The sequence below is a fragment of the Hoplias malabaricus genome, chromosome 4, assembly GCF_029633855.1.
Source record: "Hoplias malabaricus isolate fHopMal1 chromosome 4, fHopMal1.hap1, whole genome shotgun sequence".
NCBI classification, from domain to species: Eukaryota; Metazoa; Chordata; class Actinopteri; order Characiformes; family Erythrinidae; genus Hoplias; species Hoplias malabaricus.
Window position 1 is genome coordinate 65,114,147 of NC_089803.1, and position 15,069 is coordinate 65,129,215.

Here is a 15,069-nt window from a genome sequence, read left to right on the forward strand (position 1 = left end):
TGGAGGAGGCGTCAGTCCTTCACAGGGCAACACAGACACACACATTCACTCACATCTACAGACACTTTGGAGTCACCAATCCACCTACCAACTTGTGTTTTTGGACTGTGGGAGGAAACCCACACAGACACGGGGAGAACAAACCAACTCCTCACAGACAGTCACCCGGAGCGGGAATCGAACCCACAACCTCCAGGCCCCTGGAGCTGTGTGACTGCGACGCTACCTGCTGCACCACCGTGCTGCCCCCTTTCGTCCATTCTTCATGAAAATTTCATGCAATGTATAGAACAGGAATGTGTGAGTGTGTGTCGCCCTGTGAAGGACTGGTGCCCCTCCAGAGTGTGTTCCTGCCTTGTGCCCAGTGAATGAATGAATGAATGTGAAGAGCAGCTGCTATGTTCAAATGATACAATAAACTAAAAATCAACAAAAATGGAGATGCATGTTTTCTTTAGACAGCAATGATTTTCTAGCTCAATTTTATACATTTCCTATTTCAACTCTAAATTTTATATAGTTTTCTTTTCAAAAGACTCCCATCTCGTTTCCTTCTGGAGAACAGAATGTGGCACATGTTCAAAACTGGACGTTAAGGCAGCTGTTGTACCTTTTTAATGATACATTTACAACACGAATACCTCGCCTTACAGGACTGACGAAACTTGACTTCAGCAAAATAAACGTGATCATGAGACAGCAGCACAGGTATATTTCATTTTAATTTGGAGGACTTCATACAGCCGTTCATCTCTAGGTACTATACATTCATAGGAATCATTTTATTACAGATACTCATCATGTACATCATCCCCTTCCCAAAAAATCTACGTTAGATCCCTTTCCACACAAGGGTCATTTCTCTCTCTCACACACACACACACAAACACACACACAACTGAAGAACGAGGGGTCAGTGAAGGTTGCTAATATTTCACCTTTGACCTGCTTTCTCTTTTGCATTCTTCCCCACAGCTGTTACTCTGAGCTGATTTGGATTCCTTTGAGCTGTGGTTCGGTCCATTTATCTCACGAAGACTGAAATATCCTGCAGCTTCAATTTGACTTGAAAGTTCAGTGTGGAAGGCTGCACACTTCCAGAGCTTAAATGTAAAGAAAAGGTTTCCTGAAATGACTTGCCTCTTTGAATGTGGTGCCCCAGCTGCTGCCGCTCTCAGGTGATTTTTAATTCAACTTTAAAAGGAACACTCAAGCATGTAGTCGACCTTATCTCTCTGTCTGCCTTTCCTGTCGCACGGAATGGATCACCATGCAAAATATATTTACAGAACTTGATCAGATGTCTAAAAACATTCATATAAACAAACAAACAAACAAACAAACAAACAATGGGCAGGGCTTCAGTTCAAGTTTTCTGTTCGGTTCGTTTTTAAAAACCACGTAATCATTCCTTTTTTTTTTACATCTACATGTTTCTCTGCATTTGTTGCTGGAAGAACATTTTTGATACACTTCAATTACAAAAGAATATTTCCCAAATAGCTCCTAAACAGAAGATTATATGCGACGAGTTATTGTTAAAATCTGAACCCTGTGAGTCTCTGCAAATGAACAAGATCCACCATTTTAAATCTTCAAAAACTCTAACCCACTCACGCATTTTTACATCCATTCTGTACAAAAATATATTAATAAATAAATAAACGTCCAAAGAAAAACCCAAATAACACATGAATTGAAGAAATGAAACAGCACAAATCAACATCTGATATATACAAATAAGTCATGGCTATAAGATTTAAACTGAAGGCTGTGGACCACTCGTGTAGATGAATCAGTGAGATAACTGAGACTGAGAGAGGGAGGTCATGTTATTTGTGGACTGAATTATATTAGTGTAGTAGGCTGTTTTTGTTTCTGTGCCTTTAAGGGTGATATTCATTTTATATTTTTTCTCTCCATTTAAAAAAATTGCAGCTGCCTTTACAGTTGATCTATAGAAATGGTCCAAACAAGTGGCTTCAGAGTGGTGCAGTGGTGTAAATGTTGGCCCTACCACGACCTTTAGGTAAGGCAGTTTTACTAAAACATTTCATGTAAGAAAATGGGAGGGGCTAAACTGCTACAGGTTAAATGGGTGTTTTGTGGTTTGTTTTCTTCATACGGACTGCATGGATTGGGTGATAATGGCATGTTTTAACATATTTTCACACTTAAAAATGTATACATACTACATCCAACTGGTTTATAAAAAAAAAAAGATGTAATATTCCCAGAAATGGGCACTTTAAACAATAACCCATTTTGCACAAATGTTTTAAATATCACACAGTAAGGTGCTAATTATCGGTTATCATTTTAAGTCTAGTTCCATATCAGTGCATGTCCAACAAAGGAAAACTGAGAAAAACACAACAGACCCATGAACAATGTAAGGGAAATTATGCAAAAACAGGTAAGAGGTGCACAGTAGAGCTGGCCGTGTGTGTTCCTGTAAACAAGCTTCAGTTTTCCATGTTTGGCACAGTAAACCATTAATGCACCACATATAATGCCAGTTTAGAGTCGGCACCTTGAACGTACAGATGTACTATACAAAAGGCAGATTACTGAAGCTGCAGCCACTGTTCTGATCAGCTGTATGGGCTCCATGCTCATGGCCCCGTGTGTGTCAGCCACCCATGGGACAACTGCTTTATAAATTCTTCCTCCCAGTGTATTCATGCATGACTATGAGTCATTCATGCACCAGATGGACACACGCGTGCACACACACACACACCCTACCCTGCCCTGTCCCTCCCTTATCCACCACAATAAAATCACCAGTGTTGACTGAACGCTTAGCATGCATCTGCATATGAAACTCGTTTCCCTGGCACACCTCCCAGTAGCATTTGCTGAAATTTTGCACAATATGTTTGCATTTCACAGCACACAAAATGATCTGTTTGGCTGGAAAGAAGAACACAGCCAATGACTGAGCTAAATCGAATGGGCTAAGAGTTCCAAGCTAAAGCAGCTTAATGCTTAAGACTGTGCTCCAGGAACCTGGATATGCATCTTCACTAGGCATAAGCCTTCCGCTGGGCCTGGAACTAGGTATCAGCATACAGCACTTTTATTAGACAGAGTGAAATACTTCAGCACTATCAAAGGTCAAATCATTCAACACCAAATGACGGTGAGTATTCAACCTCTGTATGTGTGAGCCAATGTGAAAAGCTGGTCAAAAAAACATAGTTATTCTTGTCTAAGTGTGTTATGAATCTGTGCTTCGTGATTAGTTTGAAACGTCAGCACTCCCTTCTGGTTTAAGCCACACCCACTTTTGGGATATAGATTACGAAATGACATCAAACTAATTACCATTCAGGATTCACCTTGGATTCGTCTGCATTGAACGTATGATTTTTCAGAACAGAACAGAACACTCCAGATACAGATCCACAACAGATACATATCAAAGCACATTTATGCCATTTTCTGATCACAGTGTTAAGTTGCTACCTTTGGCTCAATCTAACTGTGTCTAATCACTTTAAGTCATTTAAGGTCCTTTTCATGCATGGACGCACATCCATTATGACTCATTTGACTGGAACAAGAATCAGCAGTTTAGTATTCATTCTATTCATTTCAAAGTATCCGCAAGCCTAAAAACAAGAATCCGAAGTTTTCCCAAGACCTTGAAATCTTGCATTCTGAGCCAAGAAATCTATCCAGTAGGTGACAAAAGCTGTGTGTTTATGTGCTTGTAACATAGAAAGGTAGACTCGGAGTTCACTTAGACTGAGGATGCATGTTGTAAAGAAGCTTTAAGAGTACTGGCAACACTGGTGAATTTACTGATTTCTGATTGGTGGACTGGAACCAACCTTCTTTGGTAAAATTAGACACGTATTATTCTCTTCTGTTGAAGCAAAGAAAAGCATCTTACGCAAACGTCAAATAAACTAGAAACTCTTTACAGGGAAGGACACTCTCAGACAAGAACCACACTCTCGACATCAGGCACCAATATACATTACACGTGTGTGCTGTTTGACAAACACGTATTGGCTGCTCTCGCCCTCTGAGCACAGAGAGAATATTTCTAGAATGTGGTGATTTCACTGTCAGTTTCTATGTAGCTCCTCAAGCATAATCACCGGAGCCTTGTATATCTAAATTAAATAGCAAGCTCAGCCGTGGCCATAAAAAAAAAACAATGGCCATACCAATGCAACCCACACCATGGGCAAAATATGTATTTTGTTGGGCCCATGATTTCCATGAGTCTAGCACAATAAGCCCATGCATGCATTAAGCACAACATACAAAGCAGATGGATTACACAGACAAACACATACAAGCGAAGGCTACACTGAACTATTAAGTTTTGGTGTACTGGCTTTTATATAAAAAAATAAAATAATTAATTATTTTTAAAAAATAAATAACTTAAGAGAAAGGCTTAGGCCTTTTTGAGGATGCCAAGGTTCATTTAAAACAAGCCACTGCAATTCCAGAATGATTACGTGTGCATTAGGCAGTTAAAATCATTAAAGAAACCCACACACAATTAAATGCAGACACTTCCATTTGTTCATCTTCATCTACGAGAATAAACCTTCCATTTAAATATTCCAATTGTTATGCAAGGACAAAAAGCACGACCACCTGGTAACTGTCAGACAACTATGGGTCATCAAGGATTTAAAGGGACATATTTAGGGTGTTTTGTAATAAAACTTCATAAGGTTAAAACTGATTTGAAGGCAGCAGAACAAGCAGGACATCAGCGTAAGACTGTGGAGGAGAACCAGACTTGTACACAGCAGAGTCCCAGGGCAAACGTTAGGTAAAACCTACTGGCATGAGGGGCCTTATGGACAGGTCGCGGAATAGTTCCTAAAATATTCACGTTCATATTAACATCCACACAATAATGAATCTAAGGAATTAGATCTGTTCGTCTCCAAATGAGAAGTGAAAACACGGTGGGAGGACGCAACTAGCACAAGCAGTGGTCTTTCACTATGGAGGGAATGATTCGGCTGTCCCTCATTTTGATTTACTTTTGATATTCACTTAAGAACTTTTCCTGACCTGATTTCTCCCTCCTACCAAGACTCAGAATTAGTTTGCATGTAAAATGTGACTATACTATATACCATACGCCACACTTCCAGTCTCGCAATCTTAAAGAAGCTTCACCTTCCTCATGAAGGTACATTTTGCTTAGGTTCCCCCACTTCTGACCGATGGGAGGAGCCTTAAGGAAAACAGACTGGCAGGACCTCTGCAGACGCCCCACAGTGGATGGAGTAATCAACACTTGAGCTGCTCCGTATCTGAGTAATCAGCCTCCATGTCAGAGTCAAAGAGGGAGCGTCCAGTGGGGTCGCTGTCCAGCGACGGTGAGGTGTTGGACTGTGAGAGCGTGCTGGGCTCTTCGGGGAAGCTGTCGCTGTGTGAGTACAAGCCCAGGTCGGGCAGCTGCGACGGAGAGTTGGGTTCATCACTTAAGCCATCGTAGTAGAAATCCTCAACATCCACAAACCACTCGGGCCAAAATTTCCTTCGGATTCGCTCACAGTACATGGCTAGATTTATAAATTCACCTACAGAGATTAAAGAGTTCAGTTAGATAAACAGACACAAATCAAAACAGATGCTCCAGCATAGCTCAGATCAGTCTGTTTACTATATTAGAGTCCTATTAGTCGTCTCTGTTAGAGACCAATTGGTTTATATTAGAGTCATACTGTTTCCTGTGAGCTTATGATTGTGCACATTTCTTTAATCAAGAAATAAATGATGATGAATTTGTATTATCTTCTTTTATATTCATTCATTCATTCATTATCTGTAAGCGCTTATCCAGTTCAGGGTCGCGGTGGGTCCAGAGCCTACCTGGAATCATTGGGCGCAAGGTGGGAATACACCCTGGAGGGGGCGCCAGTCCTACACAGGGCAACACACACACATTCACTCACACATACCCTCACACACTCACACCTACAGACACTTTTGAGTCGCCAATCTACCTACCAACGTGTGTTTTTGGACTGTGGGAGGAAACCGGAGCACCCGGAGGAAACCCACGTGGACACAGGGAAAACAGTTAAAATAGACAAATGAATTTTGCTTTCCTCTAATTTTCAAAATACGTCTTGCCTTATTTAACAGTAAGCTGTAGAATGAAAAACAAAAGCCTGTGGGCTACATAAGAAAACATTTAAGGAATAACTTAATTCGAATAATTTTAAAAGTTTGTAGTATATAAAATAAACAATAGCTTTAAGAAATTTCTTATGAAGTCCTTGGTGTATGTTTATCTATATAGGGTTTGACTAACAGTCAGTCAGTTCCACAGAGGAAAACTAATGTAAGTACATATAAAATTGGTCAAAGATATAATTCACGTACAGAAATTTGAACAAGGTTGATGACCTCACCCTTAATAAGCTGCTCCGGCCGCGTGCCTGGTAACGTCCACATGGCCTGGGCAAGATGACCAAACACTGCAGCATCAACTGTAGAAACCTTGGGGCCCATGAGGTACTTTTTATCTCCTTTAGTTAAAAACCAAAAAAGAAAAGAATATATTATGCTTTATGAAGGACACAACAAACAACTGGATATGCAGTACACTCCCCTTACCATAAGGTGTCTCCACTGATTTTGTATGATTTTTTTAATGTGTTTTGAAAGAGCTGATATCAGCCTGGAAATATTCTGTGTACACGTTCCAATTATCCATTTCCCTCATAATTACCTTGTACTTATCTCTCTCTCACACACACACACACACTATAGCACTCTCTCTCAAACTGACCAAGCAGAGTGGCGAGGGTGCGCATGTCCTTCTCCATCAGAGCATAGATCTCATCCTTCGAGAAGCGCCCAATGCCATGGCCGTACATTTCTTTCTTCACCAGGCTGCCAGTCACATGACTTAAGATCCACTTCAGGAGTTCGCTTAGAGGCCCGCTCACAGCCAACATGTTCTTAGTTTCCTCCACGTTATCAACCCACTGACAGTAGGCTATCGTCCTGAAACAGACACATAAACAGACACATAAAATAGTGGTAAAATTTCACAGTAAACAACGTAGATCCTACATTTGTCTCGCTCTTGTGCTTGCATTGCTTTAGGAACCAAAACCACAACTAATCCATTTAGACAAGGCCATTTTCCAATACTTCCTCTTTCCAATGACATCTCTGTTTTGATTGGTTGCCCTGTGTTTTGCCCGGACTTAAACAGTTTATTTGTGACTTCAGCATGAATGTTTGGGCCTAAATATCTGTATGCTGAGTAGAATGTAACGGTTAAGCTTATTGTCTCCATAACATCACAAAAACATCCATCCATCCATTATCTGTAACCCTTATCCAATTCACGGTCAGGGTGGGTCCAGAGCCTACCTGGAATCATTGAGCGCAAGGCGGGAATACACCCTGGAGGGGGCGCCAGTCCTTCACAGGGCAACACACACACTCACACATTCACTCACACACTACAAAAACACTTAATTCTAAACAGATTTTTGAATAAAGGTAACTTTTAAAAATCTAATATTTGCAACTTCAAATATCATTTTAAAATATGTTCATAAAAAAGTAAGAGAAAGCCTGTTTTCAATAATAGAGACCCTTTAAGAAAATAAGCACAGCATCAGTATCTTTAGTAGATTTGAAAGGTTGTTTATATCAAAATCCCAATGGAAAAACTGAAGTTGTGTTGACATTGCAATTTAGCCTATGAATACAGAGCTACAGAGTACACTATAGGACTGTCCCGTATACCATTTTTAGGGCTTCGGATCTTCTGTCGCAAACTTTGGCGAATATTCCAATATTCGGTGTGTGTGTGTGTGAGTGTGTGTGTGTGTTTGTCTGCAACTCCCACTAACTCTCTCCCTACCTCATATATACACAGTGTGGCTAAGGGCACAGAGTACATGAGTTAGCCAGAGCCTCGTGGGGGTGGTCTGGTCTAATTTGAGGTATAAATCCGACTAAATGAACTGTAGCATGGCGTTGTAGGTTGTTGTAGGCTTCGTTCAGGACTTTTATGTTGACGAGGCTGAATACGGGATTGAATACGATAGCCACATTTATAAAAAAAAAAAAAAATGAATTCCTGAATCTCAAAACTAAAAACCTAAATATTTGACTAAAAATAGAATAAAATAAAATGATAGGCCTGGAGCTTAAAATATAGAGAATAATCACATTTAAACCAAACTGTCATTGTCAGTTAACAGTATAAACCAAAAACAAACTGTGGAAATTATTCAGAGGATACAGGAGGTATTTTTGTCTTGTATCAGTCTATGCTAAATACACAAATGACAGTTACATACAGTATGTCCCTGCATTGGCCCCACTACCTCAATTACACACATCTTCATCTTCCCCTGCTGCAGCACACACTAATAAGCAAACCATACAATAAGCAACATGCTACAAAATGTCAGATTTATTAATAGGCTTATAGGAATGCACTAGTTGACATAGCAGAAGCAAAATATTGCAAAAAATATGGGAAACCCAGCTATTCTGCCTCATTGAAACTTGTGGAGAATGCAAAAAATTTGCCCCTGCACACACAAGCTATTCAAGGTCCTCACTGTAAAGAGCAGCAGTCTTGTGAATTACTGGTTTCTATTGTCCTTTATAGGTGAACTTCTACACTGAAACTAACAAAACTAATCTTCCTATGGTGTGCTCCTGCGATGTTTACTTCTTAGCTTCTAGCCTGAGTGGTAAAAGACATGGTGAGTTCCCTACCAGAAGAAGTGCTCCTCCACCATCTTGGTGATAGCCCGTGACACGGCTTTCTCCTCAGGACTCAGACTGCTGTTCAGATTTACACCGAGCTTCTCTTCCAAGAAGTCAATAATGAACTCTGAGCCATAGACCTGCTCCTGGTTGTACTCAATCCATGGCATCTTCCCTTGTGGAGACAACTTCCCGTCAAAGAAGTTCTGTGGAGATGTGTAAAACCAATGGGAAATTAAGACAATGCCTTATCCCTTACACAAAAACTAGACTATACTGCCAAAAGTATTTGCTGGTCTGCTTTCGCACGCATATGAACTTGAGTGACATCCCATTCTTAATCCATAGGGTTTAATATGATGTTGGCCCAACCTTTGTAGCTATAACTTAATATATTACAGCTATACTACATCTTTAATTTATTCCTGATCTAAACTGAAGGCTACATGAAGTTTGGAGGTCTGTAGCGACTGGCTGCAGAAAGTTGGCGACCTCTGTGCACTATGCGCCTCAGCATCCACTGACCATACTCTGCCATTTAGGCCACTTTGTGGACGAGCTGCTGTCGTTCCAAATCACTTTTCAATTTTACGAGTAAACTCGTTGCACAGGTGGCATCTTATCACCATAACATCCTGGAATTCAGTGAGCTCCTGAGAACAACCCAGTCTTTCACAAATGTTTGTAGAAGCTGTCTGCATGCCTAGATGATTGGTTTTATACACCTGTGACCATGGACGTAATTGGAACATCTGAATTCAATGATTTGGATGGGTGAGTGAATACTTTTGGCAGGTAAAAACATTAAAATTTTTTATAAAATAATAACCCAATTCTCTGCCAAGGTTATTTAGTTCAGCTAACTTATAAATAAATAAATATATCCATATGATTGTATCATAAAGGCACTGTTTTCTGTTTTCTTTTTTACGTATAAACTAAGCTCGCTGCTGCTGATTCATTTTATGTTTCTGACAAGTCAAGTAGCACCTGATAAGGCAGGTCTGCCATGCGCAGGTAGGTCTCCATTTTCAGACAAAAAGGAGACAGGCTGGGAACTCCATTCTTGGGTCGGGTGAACTGGTGAAGGATAATGGCGTCTTTGGAATCCAGTTCCTGCTCTTTTCTGTGAGACACGAGAACAGACAGTTATGAGACATCAGTACAGAGTCGGACTCTCTACATGAAGAGGCAAAGGTGATTCCTGCATGTCCAGATGCACCAAAAAACCAAATAAGCAAAAGAACACTGCTACAGAATTGGCACTGTCACTAATCTTCAGTGGACAGAGTCTGTGAGTGAATGTAATATCAGAATAAATCAGACATTATTAATTTAAACTTTTTTTGTCTGTATTATCATCATCAAATCCATGAGGATGTGAAACCCAACTCATCTGATCTTAGTTATGTTATGGAGATCATATGTCTTCTCATTGGTGGCTTTTAGCCAATACTTAAATATATGCACTGCTTTAAGATTAAAAAAATTATTTAAATGATTTTGGTACAGTTTTTATTTTCATTTGGTGTTTTATTGAGTTTTGGCAACTTAAATAACATAAGTGTTGTTCAAGACAATTTCCCGACTAACCCGAGCTCAATATATTCCATTAAATGCTAAAAAGCAAAAACCGTTTCTGGCAACTCAATTATTTGTATTGGATTACACCAATTTCTCATTCATTTGCTTTCGCCCGCCCACTCGGACAAGACAAATTTTACCGGAGAAGGCTGCTTCAGTTTGCTCCACACACACCTTATTGTGGATAAGGCACAAAAAACTACCAGGGTGAGGGTTATAATAATTTTCATGACCCAAATATGTGGTTTATTTATTGGTGTGTTTAGGTTTGCCCGTTTTTCTGTCGTGTTGATGGTCTGTGTTTGGTGGATATAGGCAGAATTAGCCGGCTAGCTTTCCTTAACTCTGTAAGAGACAGTGTTATAACCGCTAAGAACACTTTTATGACCCTAAGGTGCTTTTGTAATTTAATTATTTACTCACTTTGAGACTTAAAACGTAACAAGTTAAACAGAGGGAGAAAGAAGTTACAATTCTATTCCGGTTTTTATGAATGCTCTCATGTTTTTGCATCAATGTTTAAATTGTCTCACACTCAGTTGACTGAAATGGAGTCTTATAACTGAGACAGTTGAGAGTAGTTGGCACAAAACACAACACATTGCATTTATTTATTTGTTGACCCAATGCTTTATTTTTTAGTGACTCTACTTGACTCAGCACTACTTGGCTTTTTTGCTTTTCCATTAGGCAAATCAGGTACCTTTTATCTGAAACCAGGTTCTTTTATCCCTGCTTGCTCCTGGTTCCAGCAGAGAAGGGACTAAACCTTTACATGTAAAGACTGCAGAGCCCTGACTGGCCAGCTACAGCAGTAATCACATTTCTTTTTATCTGACTCACAACAGCAGCTCATAAAATTATGCTGTGGGCTTTTGAATAGGTTCAAACAGTCATTGGATCGGTGGCCTATTGGCTAGAGCTGGATGGTGCAACAAGGAAGGAAAAAAACTACCCTGGTCTGCCAGACCTGGGGAGCAAGGCTGTGTCATATTTTGACTCTTTCATGACCTCTTAATTCAAACCAACCAGAAAAATATCTGCATAGAGACAATGACACCCATTGTTCTGTGTTGACCCAGAATTACCCTGATCAGGAAGAAGTCTAGTAAAAATGTATTACCACACCTTGCAACAGCAGTTAATTTTACAGGCAAATCAACTCAGTTCCTAAGTTCCTAGGGAAAGCCCATGATGTATTATGCTATACACAGGAAACGGTCGCTGTCCAAATTGAAGTGGTGCTGAAACGTGCATAGGATTACTGCTGTAGCCAGTCTCTCACCGTGTTCTCAGAGCAGCAGGCCTCATATGTGACTCAAAACAACACTAGGCATGTTTGTGTACAAGCTGTTCCAGCTTAGACTACCACCTGGCTGATAGTTTGAATGAATAGAAGCATTCCACCATGTCATCATCAATAAATCAGCCCAAAGAAGCCGTCATGTAAGGTCACGTAATCTAATGTTTGTATGAAAGGGTGATGCTCTTCTCATTTCTAAAATGGCCAGGCTCTTTTAATCTTCCTGTAACCGGATACGTTTTGTAAAGGGCAGCATAGACCAAGACCATTACTCCATAAAAACATTACTTAAGAGGTCATTAAAGGTCGTTCTGAAACAATAGCAAGGTTGCAGCCAGGTTTGGTCGCAATAACAAGAGGCACTCTCCTCTGAGACCAAACCCTAGCGATGCTACTGGAACTGTTGTCCTTGACCAAACATGGAGCCCACTACTACAGTCTGCTATTATTGGGGGGGGCGGGGGGGGGCATTAAAACATACTTCACAATAAAAGCCCCTATACTTGCCCCCTTCCTGTAATATAAGGAATCACTAAGGACGGATTATGACACGTTTAACTGTTTTGAAGCTTAATTTGTCTTATTTTAAACGTAATTCCCAGTGTTTATCCTCCCTCTACTGCAGGCTAGCGTTAGCGCCTCCCTCGCACAGCTCAACAACCCTGTTACATTCAGTAAAATTAATATTTGTACAAAAACACAAGTCTCTGCATTGCTGTTCATATATAAAATCGCGGAGTTAATACGTATGAAGCCTGGTGACCGTGTGTTGAAGTCACCGAGAGGCTGTTAGACGCTGCAGTTACCTGACCACCAGCAGCTCGTAGAGTAAATACGCGGCGGCGGCGAGCAGCGCGCCCCCAGCAAGGCACAGCGTCCTTCGCCACCACGAGTCCGTCATGACCGCGGGGTCGGCGCTGGGCGGGCGACCGGCGAACACGAGCAGGCGGAGCCCCTCAGAGCGACCGAGCCCCAGCCCGAGCCCGAGCCCCGCGCCGCGCTGCATGCCGCCGGGCGGCCCTCCTCCGCGCGTTCAGCGACGGCCTCCTCATCGCCCGCAGCGCGCGGGGCGCGGGGCTCCACACTCCGCCGAGCCGCGGAGCACTCTCAAATCAGTCCGCCGCCACAGCGACAACAACAACAATCTCCTCCGCAACACCCCACAACCTCCGCCTCCGCCTCCTCCGGAGCAGCAGCTGCGCCGCGGAGAGTGGCGTCATCACGCGGCCCGAACCACGTGCGCACGCGCACCCCTTAAAGCTGAACTCATTTTAATAAAGAAATAAACAAACACAGAGGCAGCTGTGGTCTAGGGTGTGTGGGGTTAATCCACACTGAAGGATACAGTTAGCCAGCTAGCTAACGCCTTAGGGCTTACTTTCTCTTCTTATTGGACAGGCTGGAGTTCAGGGCTTAGGTTAGCTGGCTAAAAGAAATCCTGCTTTGTGGTATATGCTAGCAATGATAAAATCCTGCTTTGTGGAATGCTGTCCCAGCCCCACTCCCAAACAAATCACTGGGCTGATCAAGTAAATGTTTCACTGCAGATTTTCACAAAGCACTTCACTAATTTCCCATTTTCCCAGTTTTTTGAGGCAGCTTGGAAACTCAGGAGTGAGCGGAAGTTCAAGAATTGCTTCTGGACACTCTTCCTCATGGCTGAGCTGTTGTTGAACATAGATGTTTCTATTTCCATTTCCATGGCCCAAAGTATTCATGCCCAAGGAGGACCAAGTACTACATGGGATTGATTTTAGTTGATAATCTGACAGTTACTTTATAAACATACACTGATTTGATAACTTTTACCTCTTCTTGACATGAAATTTTAATGTACACGTGTGAATTGACTGTAGAAGTAATGATGGATACCTCCCCTGGTCTTTTAACTGATATAGATAATAGGATTAGATTGTAGGGCGGCACAGTGGCCCAGGAGGTAGTGTCTGAGGAGTAATTGTGTCTGCGTGGGTTTCCTCCCACGGTCCAAAAACACATGTTGGTAGGTGGATTGGCGACTCAAAAGTGTCCTTAGGTGTAAATATGTTTGTGTGTTGCCCTGTGAAGGACTGGCGCTCCCTCCAGTGTTTGTTCCTGCTTTCCGCCCAGTGATTCCGGGTAGGCTCTGGACCCACCGCGACCCTGAACTGGATAAGGGTTACTGACGATGAATGAGTGAAAAAAACATACGATTGTTTATTTCTGTTTATTTATTGCTTATTTTTAAATGTTTATCAGAATGGCACTATACAAAAAAAAGGATCTCCTTGGCCAATACTAATTCATGATTTATCCTTGAATATCACATTGGTCTAAACATACACCACTCCGTGACTGGTTCTCCTTAGCCCTGCAACCCTGTTTTCTTCTGTTGTCAGTGGCGCTTTTCATTACTTACAGTTCCACCCATTCGTTTTTTTGTTGTGCATTTTCTATTTTCAAGGCATACTGTTTTATACAGGGGTTAGACAATGAAAATGAAACACCTGTCATTGTAGTGTGGGAGGTTTCATGGCTAAATTGGAGCAGTCTGGTGGACAATCTTCATTAACTGCACACTGCACCAGTAAGACCATGTTCATCCAATGGTTCAAACACTGTGTCCTGAAGGCGGTGCCGTGTATCAGGACGAAAATGCACCAATACACACAGCAAGACTGGTGAAAGATTGGTTTGATGAACATGAAAGTGAAGTTGAACATCTCCCATGGCCTGCACAGTCACCAGATCTAAATATTATTGAGACACTTTGGGGTGTTTTGGAGGAGCGAGTCAGGAAACGTTTTCCTCCACCAGCATCACGTACACTGCAAGCCCGGATTTTATATCTACTTAAATAAATTATGTACGTTGAACTCAACAGTTTAAGTTTTATTGCATTACTATCAAATGTAAGTATATTATACTCATATTAGTACTCATTTAAATCTATAAACAGTTTTAAGTTTAATGAACTAAAAGTTGTACGTTTTAAATTGATTAACTTAAAAGCTTAAATTAAGGTAATTTAACAGAAAACTGGGGACCCCACCATTTTGGGGTTTTTTTCAGCAGAGATGGTTTTGTTTAAATTAAAGAAATTAAAGAATTAAAGAAATATCTGGATTTTAATCATGACTTTTTGATGAGTTATTTGACTACATATGGGCTAATTGGAAAAATCATGTAATTTGGTTTTGTGTAAACTATTCTTCTGAAGTGTATCAAAGATACAGATTGATATAAAATAAATCTGAATCAGATTCTGCACTACTTTATGCTGAAGGAGGCATATACACCAGAATAGTAAAAATACAGGCCTGGAATTCTTCAAACTATTATTGGACAGAATTACATGGTTTCCAGATGTTTATGGCAGATTCCAGTTTTTATGGCAATTAAAGCAACTCTGGTAGTTGGTGGACAACATATAATTAATTGTTTTGCTTGTCAATTTAATTTTTTCT

The 15,069-nt window shown here is 41.0% G+C and overlaps 1 protein-coding gene across 2 annotated transcripts; it reads right to left on the reverse strand.

The window, feature by feature from the left end:
- Positions 1-609: 609 nt before the first annotated feature.
- On the reverse strand, positions 610-12,767 carry faxca (failed axon connections homolog, metaxin like GST domain containing a). Of its 2 annotated transcripts, XR_010802277.1 has the most exons (7): positions 12,430-12,767; positions 9,727-9,862; positions 8,746-8,942; positions 6,785-7,002; positions 6,405-6,521; positions 4,171-5,567; positions 610-4,118 (listed from the first exon to the last, which is right to left on the reverse strand). XR_010802277.1 is itself a non-coding variant. In XM_066669406.1 (6 exons), the coding sequence occupies exons 1-6, from the start codon at positions 12,627-12,629 to the stop codon at positions 5,275-5,277; spliced, it is 1,161 nt and encodes a 386-aa protein (XP_066525503.1). In that variant the 5' UTR covers positions 12,630-12,767; the 3' UTR covers positions 610-5,274. The 2 variants fall into 2 exon arrangements, 1 of the variants encoding a protein (XP_066525503.1); XM_066669406.1 differs by having other exon boundaries at positions 610-5,567.
- Positions 12,768-15,069: the final 2,302 nt, after the last annotated feature.

Bases quoted from the DNA above. Each gene is read 5' to 3' on its own strand.
- faxca (XM_066669406.1), bottom strand. From the start codon at position 12,629: ATGCAGCGCGGCGCGGGGCTCGGGCTCGGGCTGGGGCTCGGTCGCTCT. The intron at 8,943-9,726 runs GTGCTACTTGAC...ACATCTCCACAG, and splicing joins TGGCAGACCTGCCTTATCAG to AACTTCTTTGACGGGAAGTT. The intron at 6,522-6,784 runs GTCAGTTTGAGA...TTTTAACTAAAG, and splicing joins CACCCTCGCCACTCTGCTTG to GAGATAAAAAGTACCTCATG.